We start from the raw sequence: 26,159 nt of genomic DNA on the forward strand, positions 1-26,159 counted from the left end.
TATTCTACCTGCGTTTACTGGTCAAATGCATGTTGTCTCTAACATACATTTTGTCAGGAAGAAAAGGAGCTTGGGATGATGGCTGACTTACTGTAGTGTCTAACGAAGTTTTTTTGGGTAATCTAAACATAGTTGTTAGGAGCAAGTGATTTAGATAGAGGTAAGTGGGAGAAGAGATTTTAGGTGAACTTTTCAGCAATAATTACGTCTTATAGCATATTTACTTAAAAATAGTTTCACAGGGTGCCTGGCTGGCTCAGTCAGTGGAACATGGGACTCTTGATCTTGAGATGTGGGTTCGAGCCCCACACTGGGTGTAGAGATTACTTTAAAAAAAGTAAAATCTTAAAAAAAAAAAAGTTTCACAGATCTTTGGTAACTTTCACCATTAGAATTTTCCTAAGTTAGGGGCGCCTGGGTGGCACAGCGGTTGAGCGTCTGCCTTCGGCTCAGGGTGTGATCCCTGCGTTATGGGATCGAGCCCCACGTCAGGCTCCTCTGCTGTAAGCCTGCTTCTTCCTCTCCCACTCCCCCTGTTTGTGTTCCCTCTCTCACTGGCTGTCTCTATCTCTGTCGAATAAATAAATAAAATCTTAAAAAAAAAAAAAAAGAATTTTCCTAAGTTAAAAAAAAAAATTCTTTTGCTAAGTTATGTTAAATGATGGAAATTCATTGAAGGTTTAGATTATTTCCATCCAAATAAAATGAACTACTGAAACATTAATTGTTGAACAAGTCTAAACTTACCTACTTTTGACCTCTCATTACAGGGCACTAACAATATTTGGGTCTATTAGTAAACATGTCCTGTGCCACATTGAAAAATTGTGCTATGGGGTTATGTATGTGACTAGGAACTATTAAATTCATTCATAAATTTGCCAATCTAAAGTGCGCTGGTGTAACAGTTCATAACTGCTTGCCTTTTAGTTTTCACTAGAAATTAAGGTTTCTAAGGGTTAAGGTTCTAATTAATACATGTAATTAAAGCTACTAGAACTAGGGGCGCCTGGGTGGCACAGCGGTTAAAGCGTCTGCCTTCGGCTCAGGGCGTGATCCCGGCATTATGGGATCGAGCCCCACGTCAGGCTCCTCGGCTGTGAGCCTGCTTCTTCCTCTCCCACTCCCCCTGCTTGTGTTCCCTCTCTCGCTGGCTGTCTCTCTCTCTGTCAAATAAATAAATAAAATCTTTAAAAAAAAAAATAAAGCTACTAGAACTAATAAAGGAAACGGCTCTCTATGCAAGGAAAGTAGGATATGTTTTTGGCTAAGAGAAGGTATGAGGTATGAAGATGCACTTTTGTTAAGGAAAAAGAAAGTAAATTTTTCCTGACATTAAAAAAAAAAAAACCTGATCATTTCATAATGGGAAAGAGGAAAATAAAAGACAAAAATCAAACTTCCCCAAATCAAATTCTAAATGAAATTTTTTTTTTTTTTTAGAAGGACTTTGGGATTTTCTAAAGGGCACCTGGAACATCTCAGATTTGTTCTCTCTCTGTATAAAGAAAGACATTTAGCGAATTGGGCTTATTTGATGTGTTAAAACAGGAAAGCATTGCCAAGTAAAAAATAATACTAAACCTTCTTTATGGATATCCTTGTATGGGTATATGTTAGTAATATAAGGGTTGCAGAAATTATATGAAATTCCTAAAAGTCTAATATGTAGCATTATCAGTCATCATTCCAGTTACCATCTTAAAATGTTGGGGATCACAGAAATAACCGAATTTCCTTGCCGATTTCATTAAACGGAACTCTCATCAGACTTTTAACCACGGGCATTTTCCTGTCTTTTTTCATTTACCGTCACTTACTGTTTTACTGGTTCTTTTGCAAAAGTAATTCCTCTTCAAGGAGATTCATGGAAAGGACTCTGACAAGTACAGGTGTCTGATAACTTTCAGATCATACCACCGAACTGGGTAAGAATTTACAGAACTCTGGGGCGCCTGGGTGGCTCAGTCGTTAAGCGTCTGCCTTCGGCTCAGGGCGTGATCCCGGGGTCCTGGGATCGAGCCCCACATCAGGCTCCTCCGCTGGGAGCCTGCTTCTTCCTCTCCCACTCCCCCTGCTTGTGTTCCCTCTCTCGCTGGCTGTCTCTCTCTCTGTCAAATAGATAAATAAAATCTTTAAAAAAAAAAAAAGAATTTACAGAACTCTTATGAAAAGCTGGATTCATAAAAATGCTAATAGAGGCGCCTGGGTGGCACAGCGGTTAAGCATCTGCCTTCGGCTCAGGGCGTGATCCCGGCGTCATGGGATCGAGCCCCACATCAGGCTCCTCCGCTATGAGCCTGCTTCTTCCTCTCCCACTGCCCCTGCTTGTGTTCCCTCTCTCGCTGGCTGTCTCTATCTCTGTCAAATAAATAAATAAAATCTTAAAAAAAAAAAAAGTGCTAACAAAAGATAAGATCAAGAATTAATTACATAGGACTGAAAGATGACGATGATTGTAATTTTTTTTTGTTTGAAACATTGCTGGATCTTTAATCTTTTGTTTTCCAGATTTAAAGAATTTCTCTTAAACCAGCTATGACAACAATTTGGTAAAGTACATCTTTGTGAACAAAGATGAAAGTGTTTACTTTTTCTTCCTGTCTGATCTCTCCAGAATTTGGAAACTCTCAGCGAGGATTCTTATTTTCACGGCAATATAGTTATTTGCAGAAGTTCAGTAAGGATCTGTTTTCCTTGTACCAGGACACAGTTGGAAAAATGGGTTATCTTACCAAGGCTTTGATGGGAATGTCATACTTTAGAGAGATATGCATAGGCTCAAACATGATACCAGATTTAAGGAACTATACTTGACTTTATGGAGCCAAGAAAGCCCCTTGGAAAAATCAGCCTAGCACCTAGCTTACAGGGTTTTAGCAGCCCTATGAGGTGCATAAGGAAGGTCATGTCTCGGCAGTCCTAGGAGCCTCAGAATATTTTGGGGAACCTCAAGAAGAGAGGAATTCACTCAAATCTATAGGTATTGCAGAAATCTGATGGCAGATCCTTGGCTTGGCTTCTTAACCTCCAGAGGCTTCTGAAAGTTGTCTGAGATTCCTTATGAAAAGTTCCAGCAAAGCAGACACAAAAGAACCTATATGGTCAATCACTGTTCTTGCTGCATTTACATAAATCATCAGACCAAGTTTAAGGAGACTAGATTTATTTCGCAAACAAACCAGTCTCTTTGATTATTTCTGATAGCAACAGGGGTGACCGTAGAGAGAAAAAAGTATGTTTCAATGGAAAGCTATAGTGCACCCTTGTAAATATCAGATTCCAGATCTGTTGTCTTTGAGGTTTTGTTTTCTACCTGTAAACTGCTGTAAACTGGACTGGACACTAATTCTTATTTCCTCCACTATCTGGCTACAACTCTCTAATCTAACGTTTCCAATTTTTCTCCCACCCTTCTGATTCCAAATCACTGAGAACTAAAACTGCCTTTTTCCTAAAACCATGCAAGCTAAAGTGGGACAACTTGATATAAACTTCAGAGAATCACCACAGCAGCTCATGAATGGGCAATCTCTATGCCTGTTGCTGTGTGGGTCACTCAGAAAGATCAATATTCAAACTGCAAACCAGGAAAATCTATCAGACTGCCCCTGTCTGCCCTCACTCCATCTGAAGATGCTTCAAGCCCAACATGGAGAAATCCCAACTGGCTGCCTTCAGAACACAGAAACTGCAATTATAATCTGCTCCAATCATTAACCTTGTTTTTTTTTCCCTTTGTTGCCATAGAAATGCCTTTGATTAAATACCCAATGCAAATACTTACACCACATGGGCCTAACTTGGAGAACCAACCTTCATCACCACCTCCTGAAAGAAGACAATCCCCTAACTGAACTGACCTACTCTCGGGATAAGGGACTAGTTTGATGAGGTATAGAGCAATCGCCCAACTCAGGACAGTTCAAACCTACTTACCAGATGGCCCAAGACATTAAAATATTCCACAACATTACCCGAATCTTTGAACAGGTTGCTAAGCCCCTGAGATCACTAACCTGTTTTCAGGGCTGGACCTTTCAAGTTTGGGACAATGGCTGCGGACTGGATTTCAGACTATTGCCTGTATAATTATTATAGCATTTGCTACTATAATCCTATTTAGACGTGCAGATTCTGGGTTACAAAGTACCCTACCCCTGACTTTTAGCATATTGGCTACCCTGCCGGTTAATCTCCTCACCATTGGCTCTGATACCTCAGCATCACAGGGTAGATTATAGTGTAAACCTTGAGAGTCGGGCGTTCTTTTTTGCATCCCAAATGCCTCACGTAAGCTTTGATTACCGAGACATCCTCTTCAAGGACAGCCATCTCCAATAAACACATTGCCAGCCACATGGGCTAGATAAAGAGCCCGGCCACCTCCGCCCCCAACTGAGACTCTTTTGTTTTAGAGATCTTGGCTGATTTCCACTGACCATTTGGGTCACTTGTTTTTTTGTTTTTTGTTTTTCTTTTCTCACACTTTAAATTCCCACTCTGTTGTTGTCGTTGCTGTTGTCGTTGTCGTTTTATTTTTAGTAGGCTCCATACCCAACATGGGGCTTGCACTCACAAGCCTGAGAATAAGAGTCACATGCCCTACTGACTGAGCCCGCCAGCCACCCCCTGCGCTTAGGTTTTAAATTCACCAATAAAGAATAAGCCTGTGCTCGCGCTCTCTCTGTCTCAAATAAATAAATAAAATATTTTAAAACAAACAAACAAATAAATAAAAGGGGCCCCTGCGTGGCTCAGTTGGTTAAGCATCCGACTTCACCAGCGGTCATGATCTCAGGGTTCTGGGATTGAGCCCTGCATTGGGCTCCCTGCTCAGAGGGGAGTCTTCTTGTCCCTCTCCCTCTGCTGCTCCCCCTCCTCCCCCGCTTGCGCTCTCTCAAGCTCTCAAATAAATGAAAATTTTAAATAAATAAATAAATAAATAAATAAATAAATAGTGAGCCTGTGAAACCGTAGGCCCCCAATTTTGACCCCAATAAAAGCAGACCCCAGGCCTGTGTGCTCGCTCTGCCAGTGCCCTTGCTGTGTAATTTCCAGGTCTGTAAGTAACAAATCTTTATTTTTTTCAAAGCTCCCTGAAGGTGATTGCTGAAAGGCGTCTTACATTCATAACAAGAACCACAAGGGCCAGGGCCAGTCCAACCACAACATTGCTTATTGATAGGCTGAGACTAGTACAAAACACCCCCCCCCCCATACTCATAGGGATCGTTTGCTTACTTCACTGTGGCCTCTGCCCAAATATCACCTTGTAGATCTTTCCTATATAAAATAGCCCCTCCTCAGGGAGCCTGGGTGGCTCAGTTGGTTAAAGCATCTGCCTTCGGCTCAGGTCGTGATCCTCGGGTCCTGGGATCCAGCCCTGTGCGGGGCTCCCTGCTTGGCGGGGAGTCTGCATCTGCTTGTCCCTTACCCTGTGTGTGTGTGTGTGTGTGTGTGTGTGTGTCTCTCTCTCTGCCCCTCCCCCCCACTTGTGCTCATGCTCTCTCTCTCTCCAGCAAATAAATAAAATCTTAAAAAAAAAAAGCCCCTCCTCTATCCTTCTCGATTCCCTTACTCTGCTTTATTTCTCCAGAGCACCGTCACCATGCATCTCTCCATCTGTTTTCTCCCACCTCCCCGCCCTCCCTGGAATTCAGTTCCACGAGAGCAGAGACGCGGTCTTGCTCACTGTTGTTGCCCGAGCACCTAGAACAGCCTAGCACATAGTAGGCACACAGTGGATCTTGAAATGATGTCTTGACCGAATCCCTACTGCCACCCTGCTGGTCCAAGGCGCCCTCATCCCAGGCCCTGACTCCTGAATTCTACCAGATCCAACCGCCCTGCCCACGCCCCATCCCTTCCACACACTCCAGCCAGGAGATCTTTCAAAACCGGCAACTGAATCAGGTCCCTCCCCAAATTAAGACTCTTCAATGATGGAATAATTTGATCATCCCTTGCGGTGATGAGGAATTCTGTGGAAATAGTTTGTAAATTTTGTAGAATTAAGGGTTATGTGGCTGTATTAAGCTGAGAAGCCAGATTGTTTCTCAGAGCCTGAAAAAGGCCCTACTGACTCTTGTGCTATCAGCCGTGAGCTGCTGCCACACATGTCCGGCTCTGCGGTTTACTGTTGCAGGCAAGACCGGACATTAAAATCAGTGGATGCCCGTGTGATAAGGATTGCGCATCGTGTCAGAGTATCTTCCCACAAAATACTGATTGCTCACAAAGGGAGAACTAATAACTATACGGCGAGAAGCCACCTTAACTGAATGATGGCTAGCAGTAAGACATCGTGCACGCCACATACCCCTTGATATGATACACCCTGAAAGGGCCATCACTTCTCCAAATTTCTGGCCGAAATGTACTTTGTGTTATGTAAGATGTCAACATTTGGGGAGCATGGATGCAAAGAATATGGGAACTCTCTTCACTATTTTCGCAATTTTTCTTTAAGTCGAAGATTATGCCAAAATGCAAAGTTAAAAAATCAAACAGACGTAGTGGCTTAATAGCTCTCTTATTGTATTTCAAGATTGTATGAGTTAGGAATTTGGGCAAGACTCTGCTGGATGATCCTTCTGCTCCATGTGGCAGTGACTAGGGTCCCCTAATAATGTTCAGCCCATGTCGGGGATGCTCTTGAACATCCAAGACGGTTTTACTCACGGGCGTGGCCCTTCGGCAGGGCTTGCTGGAAGGCTGGCCTCGGCCAGGCCCTCTCATCTCCATGTCGCCCATGGGCTTCTCGATGCCTCTCCAGCAGGGCAGTCAGTCCTCTCACATGGTGGCTCCCAGGTCTAAGAGGCAATATTCCAAGAAATAGGAAGTCAGAGCTGCTAGTCCCTGTCTTGGTCAGTTTGGGCCACTGTAACAGAATACCATATAGACAGGGCGTTTAAACAACAAAAGCTTATTGCTCACAGTTCTGAAGACTGAAAGCCCAAGATCAAGGTCCCGGCATGGTGAATTCTGGGGACACCCCCCTTCCAAGTTGCAGACTGCCCATTCCTTGATGTGTCCTGATATGGTGGAGAGCAGAGAGGGGAAGCAAGCTCTCTCATGACCCTTATAAGGGCACTAACCCCATCTAACCCTAATCACTTCTCAAAGGGCCCACCTCCTAGTATCATCACAGGGTGGGGGGCGGGTTAGGGTTCAACATATGGATGTTGGAGAGACGCAAACATTCAGTCCATAATCGTCCCTTAAGGCCTGGAGCTAGAAATGGGCAAAGCACCAGTTTTACCATATTCTATTGGTCAGAGCAGTCGCAGAGCCTGTCCACGTTCAAAGGAGGTGACACAGACCTCGCTTCTCAAGGGTCAAAGAATGTGTTCCCTTCTTTAACCCCCACATGGGAAAGGGCTTTTCTCCCCTCCATTACCCAGGATGGGATTAATCGTAACCCTCGGTTCTGGGCATGCTCTCAGCATTGCTCCACGCATGACTGCCTTTATACATTTATTTGTGTCTTTGCTTAGCTTTATATCAAAAAAGCAATGGAAATCTTCTGTTTTTCCTTTTTGCATCATTTATGATTTGTATACCTGCTTCATGACAACGCTAGGAAGAACTTCTGATGAAAAATCTAAGCTTATCTCTGGTTGGAATGGGGTAGCATGATACTCTCATTTCTAAAATATTATATTTCCTTTATTTGGCAAAACATAGCAGAACTGAAAAAAGAATTGTACAGTCTGAAAGGTTTCTGGGGATAGAGGCCCTGAAGCCTGGTCTCAAAAGTAAACATAGGATGTGGGTTCTTGGCTAAATTTCCTAGAGGTAAGGCAAGAAAATGAGACCTGGACGCCTGGGTGGCTCAGTTGGTTAAGTGTCTGCCTTCTGCTCAGGTCATGATCCCAGGGTCCTGGAATCGAGCCCGGTGTCGGGCTCCCGGGTCAGCATTACAATGAAAAACGCATGGGCTTTGCAGTTAAATCAACTTGGGTTGGGGGCGCCTGGGTGGCACAGCGGTTAAGCGTCTGCCTTCGGCTCAGGGCGTGATCCTGGCGTTATGGGATCGAGCCCCACATCAGGCTCCTCTGCTATGAGCCTGCTTCTTCCTCTCCCACTCCCCCTGCTTGTGTTCCCTCTCTCGCTGGCTGTCTCTATCTCTGTTAAATAAATAAAATCTTTAAAAAAAAAAATAAATCAACTTGGGTTGAATCTTGACTCCTCTACTTTTTAGCTGTTTGGGAATTCACCTAACTCCCAAGGCCTTGGTTTCCTCATCGGCATGTTGGGAATAATAATGTCAACGTTGCAATGAATCATGAGAGCTACAAGATTCAACAATGTAAGTAACACATCCATTATTCTAATTGGTGTAGTGCGGTTCTCAATATATGACTAGCGTGATTACATAATTAATGTTTACTAGGCTACAAAATACTTTAATTGACACATTCAAACTACTCCTAAAGAAGGAAAACAGATGCATGTCCCAATTCACGGAATGAAGATATTAAGACCAGCAGCACAGTGAAGACCACAGGCTGGTTCAATAGGAGGGCAGAGTGCCGCTGCCTGGGTGTGGTCTGGTACTCGGAGGTGATGCCCCCCCCTCCCCACACACAGGTAGATGGGGACAGTGAGCACCTCACAACCAGCCTCTGACCTTGTCACCTTAGTGTACCTGAGGCAGGACCGTGTGCTGAGAACAGACTGAAAGCACAAACCTTGCCCCCAGGAGAGGCGTTCTACTAGTTGAGTAAGTGATCACAGGATTTGGAGGTTTTCCCAAAATCATAATGGGAAGACATCAATATACATTATTAAAAAAAACAAGAGCAACACCATCTGTCTTCTTAGACTAACAGCAACTTTACTGTCTGCAATAATGTTTGAGCAATAGACTAAGGATCAAGCACTTTTAACTTGGAAAAATGAACTTTTCTTCCTTAACTTTTATTTTTTTTTTCAAGATTTTATGTTTAAGTAATCTCTACATCCAACGTCGGGGCTTGAGTTTACAGCCCCCCCCCCCCAAATCAAGAGTCACGTGCTTCTCCCACTGCGCCTGCCAAGAAAGTTAACCCTTTCTTAACTTTTTAAATAATGGTTAATAAAAGGGTTTTTGCTCTAGAGAGCATTTTAATTAATTTCAGACCACACAAGGCATAAAGAAGTGACTGGAAGGTTAGGCCATCAGATGTGAGTAACTTGGCTTCAGGAGGTTTTTGTTTGTTTTGTCAGAAACATAAATGTATAGTGAAACTATACCCCGGAAGGGCAAAGGGTAGACCAGCATACTATCGCTTGTGCACAAAATGGAATATACAGTTGATCATGAACAATGCAGGGATCAGGGGTGCTGACACTCCCCCAGACTGCACAGTTGCAAATCTGCACGTTACTTTCGACTCCCCCAAAACCTAACCACTAAGAGCCTGCTGTTGACTGGAAGCCTTACCAGTAACATAAACAGATCAACACATATCTTCTATGTTTGTGTATTATATACTGTATTTTTAAAAGATTTTTGTTTATTTATTTTAGAGAGAGTTGAGAGAGGGAGAGCGAGCAGGGGTAGGGGCAGAAGGAGAGGGAGAGAAGCAGACTCTCCGCTGAGCACAGAGCCCAATGTGATGCCCGCTCGATCCCAGGATCCTGAGATCGTGACCTGAGACGGAACCAAGAATCGGACGCACAACCAACTGAGCCACCCAGGCGCCCCCATATACTGTATTCTTACAATAAAGTAAGCTAGAGAAAAGAAAATGGTATTAAGAAAATACATTTACAGTATCGTACCACATTTATCCAAAAAAATCCGTGTTTCAGTGGACCCACGCAGTTCAAACCCACGTTGCTCAAGGGTCAACTGTATACTGTACAGGGGACAAATGCACAGAATTTCTCTGGCAGTATACCCAAGGACCCAGGACCACCAGTGGCTTGGTGTTCATATTTCTGCAAACACTTCTAGCATATCCGTAACTAATAGGTAGCACTATTTTACGAACATCCTTGTTATTGAAATTTACATAATGGTATCAAATCAGATGCATCATTCTGTATCTTATTTCTCCATTCAACATTTTGTATATTTACATTCAAATACATATAAATGTCTATGTTATGTTGAAATAAGGTACACAGTCACATGGTTCAAAAAATCAAAACAGCATAGGGGCACCTGGGTGGCACAGCTGTTAAGTGTCTGCCTTCGGCTCAGGGCGTGATCCCAGCGTTATGGGATCGAGCCCCACATCAGGCTCCTCCGCTATGAGCCTGCTTCTTCCTCTCCCACTCCCCCTGCTTGTGTTCCCTCTCTCACTGGCTGTCTCTATCTCTGTCAAATAAATAAATAAAATCTTTAAAAAAAAATAAAAACAGCATAGAAAGGTTTATAGAAGAAAGTCCTGGGACACTGGGCTGGCTCAGTTGGAAGAGCACATGACTTTCGATCTTGGGGTTATAAATTCAAGCCCCAAGTTGGGTATACAGATGACTGGGAAAAAAAAAACTTTTAAAAAATTAAAAATTAAAATTAAAAAAATAGAAAAAGTCTCATCCCTAATCCTGTGTCCTCCCACCTAGCAACTACATAAAAAATTTTTTTCGTACTTTTCCAGAATTTTCTTATCTTTTAAGATTGTATTTATTTGTTTTTGAGAGAGAGAGAGAAACAGAGGGAATGTGATCACATGTACACAGCACAAATGGGGGAGCAGAGGGAGAGAGAGAGACTCTCAAGCAGACTCCCCAATGAGTGCAGAGCCCGACGAGGGGCTCAAACTCACAACCCCGAGATCATGACCTGAGCCAAAACCAAGAATCAGATGCTTAACCAACTGAGCCAGCCAGGCACCCCTCAGAATTTTCTTATGCAAAGACATACATTCTCCCTCCTCCTTGTTTACACGAAAGACTGCATTCTATTGACACATTTCTGGACCCTTCCTCTTTCACTTAACAATATACTTGGAGGTTTTTCCACATTTGTATACCAAGAGCTTTCTCATTCTTTTATACCAGGTTAAATCCCATTGGGTGAACCATGATTTATTTAACTGGTCTCACACCGAAAGACAATTGAGTTGTTTCCTAGACAAAGCCAGCCTACTTTACCTGACCTAGAGGCTCAACAAGCTGTCCGGGTAGGTTTATAAAAAGAGTGGGGAGAAGGAGGAAGACGCTATACTACCCAGGTGGGCTGAGAGCGAGGCCAGGGCAGGCCTTGAGGGAAAGTGGGGAGGGAGATGGGAGGAAAGGTGAAGTCTTCACCAGTTCTCCTGGGGGTCTGGTTTTTCTGCTGAATTTTCCTCTGGTGCTCCTACCACCTAATGCTTTGGCTCAGGTCCCTCCTCTGAGTGTCTTATTGTGGGCCTTCCTGTAGCTCTAGGCCTGATTCCACCGGGGTAACTTCCCAAGACCCCTTTGTGTGTGGGGAGAGGTTGTCGAGGTGTGAGAAACTGGGGTCTGGCTCTCTGGGCCTGCACCTTCATTGGTTCTCCACATTGCACCCCCAACTCCCATGGCACCCGGTCCAGAACCATGTGCAGAACCAGCTGGTCTTCAGCTGGTTCCAGGTCAGCATCCCTGTCTGCCCCCTGGCAGTCTCTGGGGGCCTGAACTTAGGCTGCCTTGGGCTGGTGGGGGATGAGCTGAGGCTGGCAGATTCTCCTTCTTTCATTCCCCACCCTTGTCAGCAGACCACATCCTGTGGTTCCTGTTGTAGGGCTTGCAAAACTGGCAGGGTCCTCAAACTGTGGTTGAAATACTGCTGGTGAAATCTAGAAGGATAGGGTGACCCAACCTAGGTCACAGAGCAAGCTAGTGTTGGAGTGCCCTTGGGAAGGGGTGAGAGGGTCTTGCCTTCTGCTCCAGACCTCTACACTTGCCTTGTTGCTTGGCTCAGGTGCCCTTGGGGATAAGCTGGGTAGGAGGGCAGAAGATCTGGGCTCGGCAGGGAGACAAGAAACCCAGGGGAGAGTCTCATGGCTGCTGTCTCTCTCTCTCTCTCTCTCTCTCTCTCTCTCTCTCAGGCTGTGTTCACCTCTGACCACGGCTTTCTGGAGGGAACAGATGGATATGGCCTGGCCCATGACACAGTTGCTGTTTCTGGCTTTGGTGGCTGCTGGGTGGGTGCCCAGCCCAGGACTCCAAGGGCCAGGATGGACCTGCTCAACGTCTGCATGGATGCCAAGCACCAATAGATTAAGCCAGGCCCTGAGGACAAGCTGCATGGCCAGGTGAGGGTGGAGTGGGGTCACAGGTTGGGGAGAGAGCTGACCCTAAAAATGGAAGAAGTCAGGGAAGGGGAAGATCAGCTTTGGGGAGCAATGGAGTCAGGAGGGTGGCTGAGGTGATCCCCAGGAGGCCACCAAATCTACTCTAGTGGGGGGACCATTTCTCTGCCCCCCTCCACGGACCAAGTGCTTTCCTCACGCCTCCTCAGTGAATATGCCCCGAGGGCTGACTTGGTAGGTGGATGGTGGTCTCTACTTACACAGGTGAGGAAACAGGAAGTGACGCCCACAGAGGACATAGGTACAGTGTGCGTGTACCTGTACGTCTGTGCGTACACATACCGTGGGAACTGGGAGGCCAGACACGAGCAGGGGCTAGGACAGAGTGGAGCAGTGCCTTTTCCAGACTTAAATATGCCCTGGCCCACGGAGCTCAAAGACAAAGTACAGGGGACACCGGTCCCTCAAAGTCATGATGCAGTAAACATGGAGGAACAGTGCGATCCTCCACCCCCATTAGGCCCTGCAGAGACAGTGACAAATCAGATAACACTGGGAAGACTTCCCAGGAAAGGTGCCATCAGCCTTGGCCTTGTTGGATGAGTAAGAGTTTTCCAGGAAGACAAAGCAGGAAAGGGCAGCCTGGCAGAGAACAGCCTGTACACGGGTGGGAGGGTGACAGCACGGGCACTGGCGAGCGTAGTGTGACCAGAGCCAAGGATGCTGCTGCCCACAGAGAAGGGGAGGCGAGGGGAGCCCCTGCAGCAGCTGGGAAGCTGAGCTTGCGCTTGAACTCCAGGCTCCCGACAGATGCCGGTCCTTCATTCCCCCTGGGCTCCTCCTCCGCACAAAGTCTCCTGCTTCTGGAGGGCTGGGGATGTCCCCAGGGAGAGCGGGTCTGGACTGACCCAGCGGCCAGAAGCGAGGAGCAGGAAGCCCAGAGTCCCATGATGTCTGAGTCATTTCTGACTTCTCCTTTGTAGGGTGTGTGTGTGTGCGCACACGCGCGCGAAAATATACATAATATAAAAGTTGCCATTTTAGGCATTTCTAAGTGTCCGGTTCGACGGCCATTCGTATTATTGTCACCACCACCATCCATCTCCAGAATGTTTTCTCTTCCAAAACTGAAAGACTACTTCATTTTCAGGACTTTTTAAGTTCTGGAAGGTGCTTTTTGACTCCTTGGGAGCACTTTTCTTTGCCAAGAAATGGGACGCAGACTTTTGAGGGAGCCGTTTGATTGTAATTCTGAGAGACAGGGGCTGTAAGGGGAGTACCTATCTGCGTCGAACCCCAATAAGAGGCCAGCAAGTGCTTTTCGGGATAATCACTCGCTCTTTCGGGGCAGGAAGCGCTGACCCTGGTCGGCAGGTCAGGGAGGAGGTGCACGGGGTCTTGTGAGCCACCAGCAGTTGGGGCATCTGAGGAGGGGCACGCAGGAGGACGGGCAGGCCTGGAAGTATGTTCGATGTCAGCCGTGCCGGGGGTGAGCTAGGTTGTTGGACAGGCGTAGGTTTGGTCCACCCTCCTGGATTTTCCTCAGTTTCTCCTGAGTGCCCAGACCTGCCCCATGTCCGCTGTCTCTTGGCCCTGGCTGCTAGAGTTCATCTCAGAGACTTCAAGCAACTGGCTCATAATCACTCAGGTCTGGAGTCCCAGCTTGGAATTATTTCTGCAGAGAAACCTTCACCCCTTCTACTGTCTTACCTGCCTTAAATTCACCTCTCTGGGATGGCCTCCCACATCGCATCAGGTCCACATTGGGGTTCGTGAGCAGGCCATTACGCCCTCAGTCCCCCGCCGCTTTCTGGACCCGTCCGGAGTCCCCTAGCCTGGGGGCCCAGACCCTAGGAGAGCCAGATCAGCCCCCTTCATCTCTGCCCTTACCACAGCTTGGGGCCAGGCTCTTCTCCTCCCTGCCCTGAGTTAATATCTTGATCCCACCATTTACCAGGGGTGCAGCTCACATAAGCTTTGTAACAGGTGAACGAATGAAGTTTTTACTAGAGTGTTGAGGGCATAAAGTGCAAAAGCCTCAGGGACTTTGCACTTGCTGTTTTTGGTGCCTACAATGTTCTGTGCCTTCCCCCTGCCCACGACTGAAGCCATAAACTCCGTAAAGGCAGAGATTTGATCTGTTTTGTTCACTGCTGTATTCTTCTCAGCACCTAGCACGATGCAGGATTGATCATAAGTACTCAGCTAATATTGGCTGGAGGCAAAATGAGTAATATAAATAACCCGGGTCACGCGAAATAACTTTGTAAACTGTTTAGAGTTGTGAAAAGAATTGCTCCCCCAGACAGTGGTTCCCAGGCCTCCCACATCCCCTGTTTTACTCTCTGTTAAAAACTGTTATAATTGCCTCTACCCCAAGGGCCAGGCATAGCAATGCCCTCCCCAGCAAGCGTTTCTCTGGATGCCCTACCTGGGGCAGGGGAGCCGGACGATGGAGGAGACAGCTGGGCAGGCACGCAGTTAGTCGGGTGTCTTCCCCACGCAGTGCACTCCCTGGAAGGAGAAGGCCTGCTGCTCAGCCAGCACCAGCCAGGAGCTGCACAAGGACATCTCCCTCCTGTACAACTTCACCTGGGACCACTGCGGCAAGATGGAGCCCGCCTGCAGGCGCCACTTCATCCAGGACAACTGTCTCTACGAGTGCTCACCCAACCTGGGGCCCTGGATCCGGGAGGTACGGGACCCGCCCTCACCCCGCCCCAGCGGCCTGCCAGGCAGCTCCGTCAAGGCTGTGGCCGCCCACATCCCCACGCCCCGCTGAGAGGAGCCCTCCGTCCTCCCCTCCCACCCAGGTGAACCAGAGCTGGCGCCGGGAACGTTTCCTGCACGTGCCCCTGTGCAAAGAGGACTGTCAGCGATGGTGGGAGGACTGTCGCACCTCCTACACCTGCAAAGCCAACTGGCACAGGGGCTGGGACTGGACCTCAGGTGAGGGCCTGGTGGGGGGCGGAGGTGGGGTTTGAGGATTTGGGGGTGGCCAGAAACCAGCTTCGGGCCCAGGCGCTGAATGTCTGCGTCCACCCTCTCTCCCCCTGCAGGAATTAACAAGTGTCCAGCCAAGACCACCTGCCGCACGTTTGAGGCCTACTTTCCCACACCTGCAGCCCTGTGTGAGGGCCTCTGGAGTCACTCCTACCAGGCCAGCAACTACAGCCGAGGGAGCGGCCGCTGCATCCAGATGTGGTTCGACCCGGCCCAGGGCAACCCCAACGAGGAGGTGGCGAGGTTCTATGCCCTGGCCATGAGTGCTGGGGCGTGCCCCAAGGGGCCGAGCCTCTCCTGCTCAGCCTGGCCCTGATGCTGCTGCTCTGGCTGCTCGGCTGAGCCCCTTCCACTGCCGACACCTGCACACCTTCCTTGTCTGCACCTGGTCCCGGTGACCTGGCCTCAGCTGAGCTCAGCACTCTCGGATGAGGGGACCTCACAATGCCCTGGCCGTTGGTTCTTGATCCAGGAGGGGTCAAATGGGGTTCCTCTGACAGCCTATTTTAATAGATCCATGTGTATCTTGTGTCTTGTAAATAATTTGGGGATGAGGGGGTTGAAGGGACATGCCTCATTGCTTTCTCATTCCTATTGAGAGGCCCAAAGAGGCACTGGGACTAGCTTGATTCACCAGCAAGTAGGAGGTAGAGGCTGACCCCCCCCTTTTTTTTAAAGATTTTATTTATTTATTTGACAGAGAGAGACAGCGAGAGAGGGAGCACAAGCAAGGGGAGTGGGAGAGGGAGAGCAGTCTTCCCTGCCAAGCAGGGAGCCCAATGCGGGGCTCAATCCCAGGACCCTGGGATCATGACCTGAGCCGAAGGCAGAAGCTTAATGGCTGAGCCACCCAGGTGCCCCTAGAGGCTGACCCCTTAGTCTGAGGCTCTTCTTCACCAGGCTTGTGCCCATGCCATATTCAGCAGTCTCACACCACAAGGGGATAAGAGGATGGGTGGAGAGAAGGTGGGCAGAGACTGACAGATGAGTTCTCAGGCTCCTGGTGAGAAGGAAAGTTTCTTTCCCCTTCTTTCCTTTACTAGATGTAGGCTAGGGTGGAGATATTGGTGGTGGTAGTGGGTGAGGAAATCCAATGACAAACAACTGCATCGCTTCCCTTTTTTAAAAGGACAGTTGCTGGACAGAGGGAGAGGGAGGGAACGTCTCAAGCAGACTCCACACTGAGCTCGGAGCCCGATGTGGGGCTCGATTCCAGGACCTTGAGATAATGACCTGAGCGGAAACCAAGAGTCGGAAGCTCAACCGACGCCCCTGCAGTGAATAATCTTATGTGTGGTAGAATGTCTACGTGAATTCCAGGAAAGGGATTGCTGGGTCAAGAAGTATATGGATTTATAATTTTGATACTTACGTTTTACAGGGGTGGTATCTGTGTGCCCCCGCCACTAGCGATAGATGAGTGCCTGCTTCCCCTCATCAACACAGATAGAGTCAACCTTGATTTCCTACTAAGCTGAGTTTTTGCTAAACTGATTGGTGGGAAAAGACCCTCTTGGTGTGGTTTTCATGCACCACGTGTCTTATCATGAGAACACAGTTTCTGAGATCTTCCTTATTGATCTACTGAGATTTGGCCCATTCTTTCAATTGCCGGGCAATATTCCGTCTCTGTGGTATATGTCCCGTTTAACTCGGTCTCCTCCTGATGGATATTTGTGGGACAGGGGTTCTTTTAGAACGCTGACATTTTTGAAAAGCACAGGCCAGTTACGTTGTAGACTATCCCTCATTTGGGGGGTTTATCGCTTTCTTCCTCATTAGATTGAGGTTATGCATTTTTGGTGTGATTATCCCCAAGGCAATACTGTGTCCTTCTCAGGGCATCGTAACAGAAGGTGTATGGTGCTGAGTTCACCCACTCCTGAGGATGTGAACTAAATCATTTGGTTGAGATTGGGTCCATCAGGTTTCTCCATGACTTTTTTTTCCCCTTTGTAATTTATAAGTATGATACAGGCAGATACATGAGAACTGGAGATAGCTAATTCATCATCAAACTGGCACCCATGAGTTTCACTATCTGATGGACATTTTTTAAAAAAGTAAAACAAACACCGAAAATGTCTTATTATGTGACAGCCCCTCGTCAACGCTTGAATGCTTTCCCATGGTATCTGTTGGAAAAACCAAACTTCAATGGCATAGAGAGCCCTGCCCTCCACCCCGACTAAGACTGATTGAGAGCTCGTTTCCAATCATTCCGTTCCACACCCCATAGGTGAGCTCCATTCACACGTCTCACTTCATGCCTTTGTGCCAGCAATTCTCTTTCTGTGTTCCTGGAATGTTCCTTTGTCCTCTGTGGGCTGGCTCCTTGTAGCCACTTAGATTTCAACCTACGATTCTCTAACATGACTTCTGACCACCCAACCAAAAGAGGTCATCCAGGCACTTTCTTATCACATCGGTCTCGTCCCCTCGTACAAATACCTATCATCTGCTGTGTTTATCATCTGCTTTTCCCTAACACATACACTCGCGAGGAGTCTATGGGAGCCCAGGGAGGTTAGAGAAGCCTTCCAGGGGAGTAAGGTTTGCCAAGCAGAAAATGGCAGGAGAAACAGCATTCCATGAAAAGGGTTCAGCAAGGACAAAGGCTTGGTGGGATGGAAGTGGAAGCAGAGATTTCTAGGTGGCTGAAAACAGAAGTTAAGAAGGCAAGGGCAGGAACTGAGGCCGGGGAGAAACACTGGATTTGCAATCCTCGCCCTGAGGGCCTCTCACAGAGCTTTTCTTTCTCTTTGTGGAAGAATCTGGCTTGTAATGGGACTCAGATCCAAATTTGTCGCCTTTCCTGGCTGCCTGGGAACTGCCGTTTCCACAGCTGAGAAAATAGGGGATGGGCTAGCGGCATGCAGGAAAAGCTCCAGTTACGCCCACCCCCACTTGCTGCAGTCCGGGGCCTCCCCCTGCGCAGTCAGACACCTTCCTGTTATCTTTGTCTGGTCACAGTGCAGCCTACAGATTGGGGTCTACAGGGGGCCAAAGGCTCACCGGGCTGATATTAAACTTCCGGTCCAGGCTCAAAGGTGGCTGCTTCACCCCACCCCTCCCTGCGGGTCAGACAGCCCCAGCACCCAGAACCTATATTCAGAGGAGGGCTTGAGACTCCACAACAGGCAGGGACTCCCCACAGATCGGAACTCCACCCCCATGTCACCTCCCAGGAGCCGGTGACTTCTGAAGCCCTCAGGGCCCAGACCTTCCTCTCCTAGTGGAGAGGCCACAGAGCCCAGTTAATGATCAGTCCCCAGGGCAGGGGTGGAGGAGGCCGGGAAGGGGCAAGTCCCATCTGGAGTTCCCTCCTGCCGGCATTCCTAGATCTCTGGTCATTCTTCTCCAATCCGGAGAAGGCTGCCTGGTCTTATAAAGCCAGAAGAGAGGTCTGAGGGGTCCGATGGCCCTTCACCTGCTGCAGTCTCCCGAGGCCTTAACCCTCCCTGCTTGTCACAGGATTCAAGTAAGGATCGCTCCGGGGGAGAGGGAAAGTGGGCTTGAGCTGGGGGGTCTCCTGGGAGTCCATTCCTTTACAGGCCCTTCAGGGCTTGGCTGCTTCACCAGCAAGCCCATCCCCCTCCTGTTCCAGGTGGCCTTCCCCAGGGTGCTGAGGCCTCATTTTTCCTTAAACTTCTATTGCTGTTGTTGGGCCAATGGCTGCCACATCTATATCCAACCTGTACCCCTCCCTGGGGCTTTTGCCTCTAAGACTACTTCTCCCTGCGTCGCACACAGGGACTGTGACAAAATGGAGCTTGGCCTTTCTTCCTGCCCAAATTTGCTCCTCTGTTTTTCCCTTTCTCCACCAGTGGTACCACCATGGTAAAAGGAAGGCTTCTGTCCTTGGTTGGGGAGGGCGTGGTGGGAGGGGTCTACCGGAGACCTGGCTCTCAGATGCTGTATGAGGGACCCTGTGTCGATGGGTGCATGGGGGAAGGGGGGGGCTGGAGCCTGGGAGCAACTGAGGCTCCGGGCATCTGAATGTCTGACTTTGCTGCTGGCAATGCCTGGGGCCGATGAGGTTGGAGGAGTTGGGGACTGGGGAGCTCTGTACTCTCCACAGCTGGCTGGGAGCTTGGAAGCTGCACTCCAGCCCTTGCCCTGCAATTGGTTCTGTCCTGATTCTCTGGACGTCATTCTCATCTGTATAAGAAGGACAGGAGATTGGAAGTGGACCAGATAATTTTAAAGGACCCCAGCATCTCAGGCTGCAAGGTTTTATCAGACCTGAGTTTGGGGGAGAAACTGAGTTTGGGGACTGGCCTTAGGACTGCACTATGAATCTACCCCCCCCCCCCACCTCCCATGGAGGCCTGGCTAGTACCTGACGTAGGAAACATGTTAGGGTTCAAAGCCTACGGCCACGATAGAATTCTTGAGATGTCTGTGGTGTAAAAAGGTGATTTTATTAAAGCACAGGGACAAGACCCGTGGACAGAAAGAGCTGCACCAGGGTCATAAGGAGTGGCCCATTATATACTTTCAAGTGGGAAGGGGGTTAGGGGTAGCGTAAGTCACTAAGGGATTTCCGAAGCAAGGTTTCCAGGACCTTTAGGGGGCTAGCTGTTGTTGGGAAAAGGTAATTTATTACCGTCTAATAAAACCTGAGTCATGAGACCCTTCAGATGTATATTGGTGGGCCATGTGCTTGGGGGATGATTGCCAACACGTTATCTTGGGGGGTTTAGAGATAAAGGAAATTTCTAAAGGAATTTTTATAAGCTAAAGTAGACTTACAGGATCCTGGTGGCGGGGGTGGTCCGGGCTAGGATTGCCTTTTTGCCCTTACCAAAGTATTAACACTGAGGCAGTTGAGTCCCTGGAGGAATGTCACTCTGCCTGTTTCAAGGACTTGTCCGTGGGCTGTAGGTAGTAAGGAAATTTAATAATTTTTCTTCTGCCTTTGTTACCCTCATCAGTGCCCACAATAATTAGCGTGCAATAATTAACTGCTGAGTGGCCTTCGCCCGATCCCAGGCTCCACTTCTGGGCCACATTCCCCGCTGTCTGCCCTACTGCCCGTCTCCTAGGCCACTAAACCTCAGCTGTGCCCCAGAGTAGGGCAGGGGGGACTGTGGAGCGGAGCAGAAGCCTGAGCCAGATCAGGAACCACTTCCTCTCCCAGGTATGCCACTCCCCACCCCTTCAGGAGAGGCAGCACACCCCACAGTGCACCCAGCAGGTGTCAAAGAATTTGCTGAACCGGGAGGATCCACTTTGCCTAAATCCCAGAGAATCCGAAAGCGGAGGGTGAGGGCCCGGAGCAGAGGAGGGCCTGCCCAAGGTTAAAACCGTTAGTGTCCACTCCCGAACTGGAACCAGTGGGTTCCTGACTTTTAGCACAGTGCCGAGTTCTTAGCGCTCTTCAAGTCTGGGGCCCTAGGGTGCGTGTGTCCAGGGTGATGAGGGTGATGGTGGGTAGTGGCAGGGAGGGGGTGGAGAGTTGCACCAAGATCTGAATCGAAGACTAGGCATGTGGGGAGTGGCTTGCCGAGTGACGTAGGTTGCACGGAGAAGAGAGCTCTGGCTCTAGAAACAACCACAGCAAGAAAAACCACTGACCGACCAGGTGGGGCCCCCTTGGTCCTCCACATCGGCTGCCCCCATGAGAACCTCGGCACAGTGAAGGTGCAGGGGACAAAGCTGAAGGAGCTCTAGACTCGAGGGGCCTGAGTCAGACTTGGGTGGTCCTTGCTCCATGAGGGGGGGCACACCCCTCAACCCGTGCCGGCGGATTCTGCAGTCCGTGCCCAGCTGACTATAATGTAGTAGGGGTTTCTCCCCTACATTTAATCCTCAGATGAGGACACGAAAGCCCAAAATAATTGGAGTTACTTTCCCCCAAGGTCAAGCAGGAGGTGGCGCATTAGGGCTGAGATCGTGGACAGGCTGATGTGGCCCCCTGTGCTCTAAACTGCTAGACTGCGTTTCTCCAGAGTCACCTGGTGCTCCTGAGAGGACAGATTTGTCCTGTGCTCTGGAAGATCAGTGAGTGATTGGGTCATTAGAAGGGTGACTGGGTCCCGGAATGAATGAATTAGCAGGGGGAGAGAATGAACGAACACTGGAATAAATAGAGTAGCAGAATCTTGGATGGTGGGAAGGTGAGGGGCGAGGGGGGGAATGAGGCCGGAATTCAGTTCCAGGTCCCCCGAGCCCTGCTGGGCAGTCAGCCTGGAGGTGGGCAGCTCAGGCCCCGTCCAGGAGGCCCAGGAAGAAGCCCAAGCACAGGATATGGGGCACGGTGGAGACGAGGTGGCTTTGAGCAGAGGGGCGCACATGCTTTCAGGAGCTGTGGGAAACAAATGCCAAATTTTAGGAGAGCCCAGGTGCCAGGTGCCTGGTGACGGGTGGGATGAGGGAACAGTCACCTCCCAAGGTTCAGAGTCTGAGCTCAGAGGGCTGAGACATTGCAAAGGTGGAATGGAGGCCAGCTCTGTGGCCAGGGACGGGAACCTCCCAAGGCCTGGAGGCTGTCCAGCTGGCTGTCCATACCCACCCACAGCCCTCCGTGCCCTGTGACAATGACCCACGTCACAGGACCTGTGGGAGAAACCAAATGATGAGTCTGGGAAGGGCTGGAACCAAGGCTGGGGGTTGTTTGTTTCTGTTTTTGTTTTTTAGAGAGGGAGAGAGGGAGGGAAGGGGCAGAGGGAGAGGGAGAGAGAGAATCCCAAGCAGGCCCCACTCCCAATGCAGAGCCCAACATGGGCCTTGCTCTCATGTCCCTGAGATCATGACCTGAACCAAAATCAAGAGTCGGATGCTTCACGGACTGAGCCTCCCAGGAGCCCCTTGTTTTGTTTTGTTCTTTTAAACATAGGTCTGCAGCTTAGCTGAAGCTCCAAAATTAAGATTGTTGTCAAGGTTTGCACAAAGTGATTCGCTGTCAAAATCCGATCTGAAAATCAGTGTGTCGTTATTACAGTTTTTATTTAACCCACCAGTGTAACTCTTTCACCACAGAATGTGGGCTTGATTGTTGAGTGCATGAAAATCGTTACTGCCTTTCACCAAATGCTATATATTTTGAATTGAAACATCTGCCTCCAAGGATTTCAAACGTGGGACTGGGGACCCATGGCAAATCGGGCTGTTTTCTGCATTTTGCCCAAACCCCATCCCTTAGTTGCATCACTGGATCCCTTCCACCTGGAGAAGTCAGTCACTTGAGTGACCCCAGCAAGGACTGTCCGGGGGGTGGTGTCTGATCCCATCCCTCTCCGAAGCTGGGAAGACCCAGGGGTAGGGGTGGGGCGGGACCAGGTTTCATGGAGGCTCCACCTACCTGGGGCTGTTTCCACCCACCTGGAGGCCCCACCTCTGCCTGCCTCGGTGCCACTGACCACAGCTCTTTCTTCAGAGACTGACATGGCCCAGCGGGTGACAACACAGCCGCTGCTGCTGCTGCTGGGGGTGGCCGCAGTGTGGGCAGCCCGGCCCAGGACTGAGCTGCTCAATGTCTGCATGGACGCCAAGCACCACAAGGAAAAGCCAAGCCCGGAGGACGAGCTGCACAAGCAGGTGGGCGGAGGGCCAGCCTGGGGTGGGGAGTAGCCGACTCCGGAAGAGGAAGTCGGGAATGGAAGCGCCCAAGCCCTTCCACGGTGGAGGCCGGAAGGCCACCCGAGAGGCCTTGCGTCTGTACTGCTGTGGGCAGCTGTCTGCTCACCGCGTGCTCTGCGCCCCGGGTTGTCCGTACTATGCCAAGAGCTCCGTTTCTCGGTTGTTGCGTTTCTGAGTCACACAAACCGGGGAGCATGTCCAGAGAGAAGCCTGGGAAATGACACTGGAGAGACCCAGCCCAGGGGTTGATTTCGATTTCAGAGTTTAGACTGGAACTGACCCCGCCAAGAGTCTTGAGAGGAGAAGGCCCCACAGCTCACATGGCTTTTCTGCCAGTCCCCACCAGCTCGAGAAAAGTAGATTCCCACAGTCGTGAGGCCGGGTGTGGGGCACCCTGATGCACGCATCTGGCAAACATTTCCTCTGGGCTCTTGGCCTTTGTATTGGACCTGAGGTCTCCTTTCTGTGACAGTTGTTTTACCACAACCCCTTTAATATCCTGAACCTGTCTACATGTTTAAAAAAAATCAACGTGATGCCATAACTGTAAGGAAAACACGCAAGGGAAGCTGCTTGCTGAATGCATTCCAGTGTGTCAGTGTTCGTTTGCCCTCGTTAGCAGATAGGGATGACATTGCTTTGAATCACTGAGCCTACAGCTAAATGATGCTGTAACTTGGGTAATCTGAGTGGCCTTGACTTTAACTTCTTCAGCCTATATGTTGTTTATTAAGTGCACACGTTAGGGGCGCCCGGGGTGCTCAGTCGGTTAAGGCTCTGACTCTTGATTTCAGCTCAGGTCATGATCTCGGAGTCGTGGGATCCAGCCCCACGTCGGGCTCCCCTCTGAGTGTGGAGCCTGCTTGGGATTCTCTCCTCCCTCTGCCCCCTACCTGGCCTCCACCCTCCTTTGGCGTGTGTGTGCATGCCCGTTCCCTCTCTATAAATAAAGTGCCCGTTTTAATATTTTGCTTTTATACTGAATTCTAAGCTATGGGTTTTCATTCATTCAGTGCTTTGAATATTTCTGTAATTAGATCTATTCTGAGGTTCCAGTTTATTGGACTTGCTTCCTTACCTCCAGGTCTTTCGTGACCTTCTCAGTGAGGCATCTCTGACCGTTCTAGAAAGCTACAGTTCCCCATCCCTCTCTCCTGTTTTAATCTCTTTCCGAAGCAGGGATCCTGTGAGAAGTGGTCGTTGGGTCTCTACTCTCTAAGGCAGAGGAGGTAGGAGCTAAGTAAAGATTTGAATTAATGAATTTCATAATGCCTGCACTGCCCCCGAAGAGGGTCCCCCAATGGCAAGCATTTCCCTGGAAGACTGACTGCACTGGGGGATCAAAGACTAAAAGGGGACAGGATGCACGTGGGAATATTGTCGCTGTGCTGGGCGTGGGAGTTAGTCCCTGTGTCTTCCCCACCCAGTGCAGCCCCTGGAAGAAGAATTCCTGCTGCTTCACCAACACCAGCGAGGAAGCCCATAAGGATATTTCCTACCTGTACAAATTCAACTGGAACCATTGCGGACATATGACACCTGCCTGTAAAAGGCACTTCATCCAGGACACCTGCCTGTATGAGTGCTCCCCTAACCTGGGGCCCTGGATCCAGGAGGTATGAGTGTCCTCCCTGGACCCCCAACTTTACAGAGGAGCTGAGCTTCCCAGACCTCTCCTCAGGCTGCGTCTCTAGCTCTGGGTCTCTTCGGGGCTGAGCTGCTGAGAATCGTGAACCTGAGCCCTTTTCCTCTACTGACCTCTCCCAGGTGAACCAGAGCTGGCGCAAGGAGCGCATCCTGGACGTGCCCCTGTGCAAAGAGGACTGCCAGCAGTGGTGGGAGGACTGTCGCACCTCCTACACCTGCAAGAGCAACTGGCACAAGGGCTGGGACTGGTCCTCAGGTGAGGGCCCGGGCGGGGCAGGGAGGGAGAGAGCCTGGAGGTGGACGTGCGGGGTGTGGGGTGTGGGGCTGGCATAGGAATATGTGGGGCTGAGGGCTAGTTCTGGGCCCAGTGGCTGAAGGTCTCCCATCTTCCCTATAGGCTATAACCGGTGCCCAGCGGGAGCTGCCTGCCTTCCTTTTCATTTCTACTTCCCCACATCCGCTGCTCTGTGCAGTGAAATCTGGAGTCACTCCTACAAACCCAGCAACTACAGCCGAGGGAGTGGCCGCTGCATCCAGATGTGGTTCGACCCAGCCCAGGGCAACCCCAACGAGGAGGTGGCGAGGTTCTATGCCCTGGCCATGAGTGCTGGGGCCGTGCCCCAAGGGGCTGAGCCTCTCCTGCTCAGCCTGGCCCTGATGCTGCAGCTCTGGCTGCTCGGCTGAGCCCCTTTTACCCTCTGATACCTGCACAGCCTGGCCCTGTTGAGGCCCACAGCTCCTAGGCATTCGCTTCCTGTTCCCTTGGCCAGGGATGGGGCTCTGACTGGCAGACAGAATAAACCAGACACCCACCGTGTATTACGTGAATTATTTGGGTGTGGGAATGTGACTTTGCTTCCCAGTTCCCATTGATTGAAGCCAGTTAGACTTGGTCAGTTCCCAGTTCTGATACTTTATGAACTTTCTAGATGTTGAACTGTTCTTGTAACCTAGGACATTTTCATAGCCCTCGATTGCGGGTTTTTTTTTTTAAGATTTTACTTATTTATTTATTTATTTATTTGAGAGAGAGAGAGAGAGAAAGAGTGAGCAGGAGGGAGAGGGAGAGAGACTCTGAAGCGACTCCATGCTGAGCGCAGAGCCCCATGTGGGACTCAATCTCATGACCCTGAGATCATGACCTGAGCTGAAACCAAGAGCTTAACTGAGCCACCCAGGTACCCCTCGATTCCATTTTTTATTACAGCTTTAATCTGGAGCCAGGCCCAGAGTTTTTTTTTTTTTTTTTTTTAAGATTTTATTTATTTATTTGACAGAGACAGCCAGCGAGAGAGGGAACACAAGCAGGGGGAGTGGGAGAGGAAGAAGCCGGCTCATAGCGGAGGAGCCTGATGTGGGGCTCCATCCCGTAATGCCGGGATCACGCCCTGAGCCGAAGGCAGACACCCAACCGTTGTGCCACCCAGGTGCCCCCAGGCCCAGAGTTTTATCATTTGAATTGGACCCAAGTGTGCCAGGGTTGACTGTTCTGCCCAGTGCTCAGCTCTCTGATAGAAGAGAGGGGAATGGCTATGCCCAGCATGCTGTGGATGGATGGATGGGTAGAGGTGAAGAGGGCCAGCAAGAGCCCTTCCTCACTAACAGCTAATACCCTCAAAATACTCTCTACCAGGCACTGTCCTAAATGCTCTATGTATTCCTATAGGGTACAGATACTGTCGTCTACATCACACACACGTGGAACCAGCCACA

General features: G+C 49.4%; 3 protein-coding genes across 13 annotated transcripts in view; 2 read left to right on the plus strand and 1 right to left on the minus strand.

Annotated features, from left to right (window-relative positions):
- The window catches only part of ANAPC15 (anaphase promoting complex subunit 15), a 60,149-nt gene that overhangs the window by 10,338 nt on the left and 23,652 nt on the right, over positions 1-26,159 (minus strand). The gene's annotated exons all lie outside the window — the stretch shown is intronic.
- Positions 11,801-15,557, plus strand: LOC123782546 (folate receptor gamma). Its single transcript, XM_045782773.2, is given in 7 exon segments — positions 11,801-11,881; positions 12,009-12,102; positions 12,105-12,215; positions 14,719-14,907; positions 15,026-15,161; positions 15,272-15,487; positions 15,490-15,557. Coding segments are annotated over 6 exon segments (774 nt in total). The 5' UTR covers positions 11,801-11,881; positions 12,009-12,048.
- On the plus strand, positions 18,482-25,263 carry FOLR1 (folate receptor alpha). 5 transcript variants are annotated; one of them, XM_045782777.2, is made up of 6 exons: positions 18,487-18,696; positions 21,080-21,221; positions 22,597-22,757; positions 24,227-24,415; positions 24,567-24,702; positions 24,844-25,263. In XM_045782777.2, the coding sequence occupies exons 3-6, from the start codon at positions 22,605-22,607 to the stop codon at positions 25,128-25,130; spliced, it is 765 nt and encodes a 254-aa protein (XP_045638733.2). In that variant the 5' UTR covers positions 18,487-18,696; positions 21,080-21,221; positions 22,597-22,604; the 3' UTR covers positions 25,131-25,263. The 5 variants fall into 5 exon arrangements, with proteins under 5 accessions (XP_045638735.2, XP_045638733.2, XP_045638732.2 ...); XM_045782774.2 differs by lacking the exon at positions 18,487-18,696 and adding an exon at positions 19,537-20,358; XM_045782776.2 differs by lacking the exon at positions 21,080-21,221 and having other exon boundaries at positions 18,488-18,696.

Source organism: Ursus americanus, chromosome 16 (genome assembly GCF_024610735.1).
Source record: "Ursus americanus isolate L20-20 chromosome 16, mUrsAme1.1.p, whole genome shotgun sequence".
Taxonomy (NCBI): Eukaryota; Metazoa; Chordata; class Mammalia; order Carnivora; family Ursidae; genus Ursus; species Ursus americanus.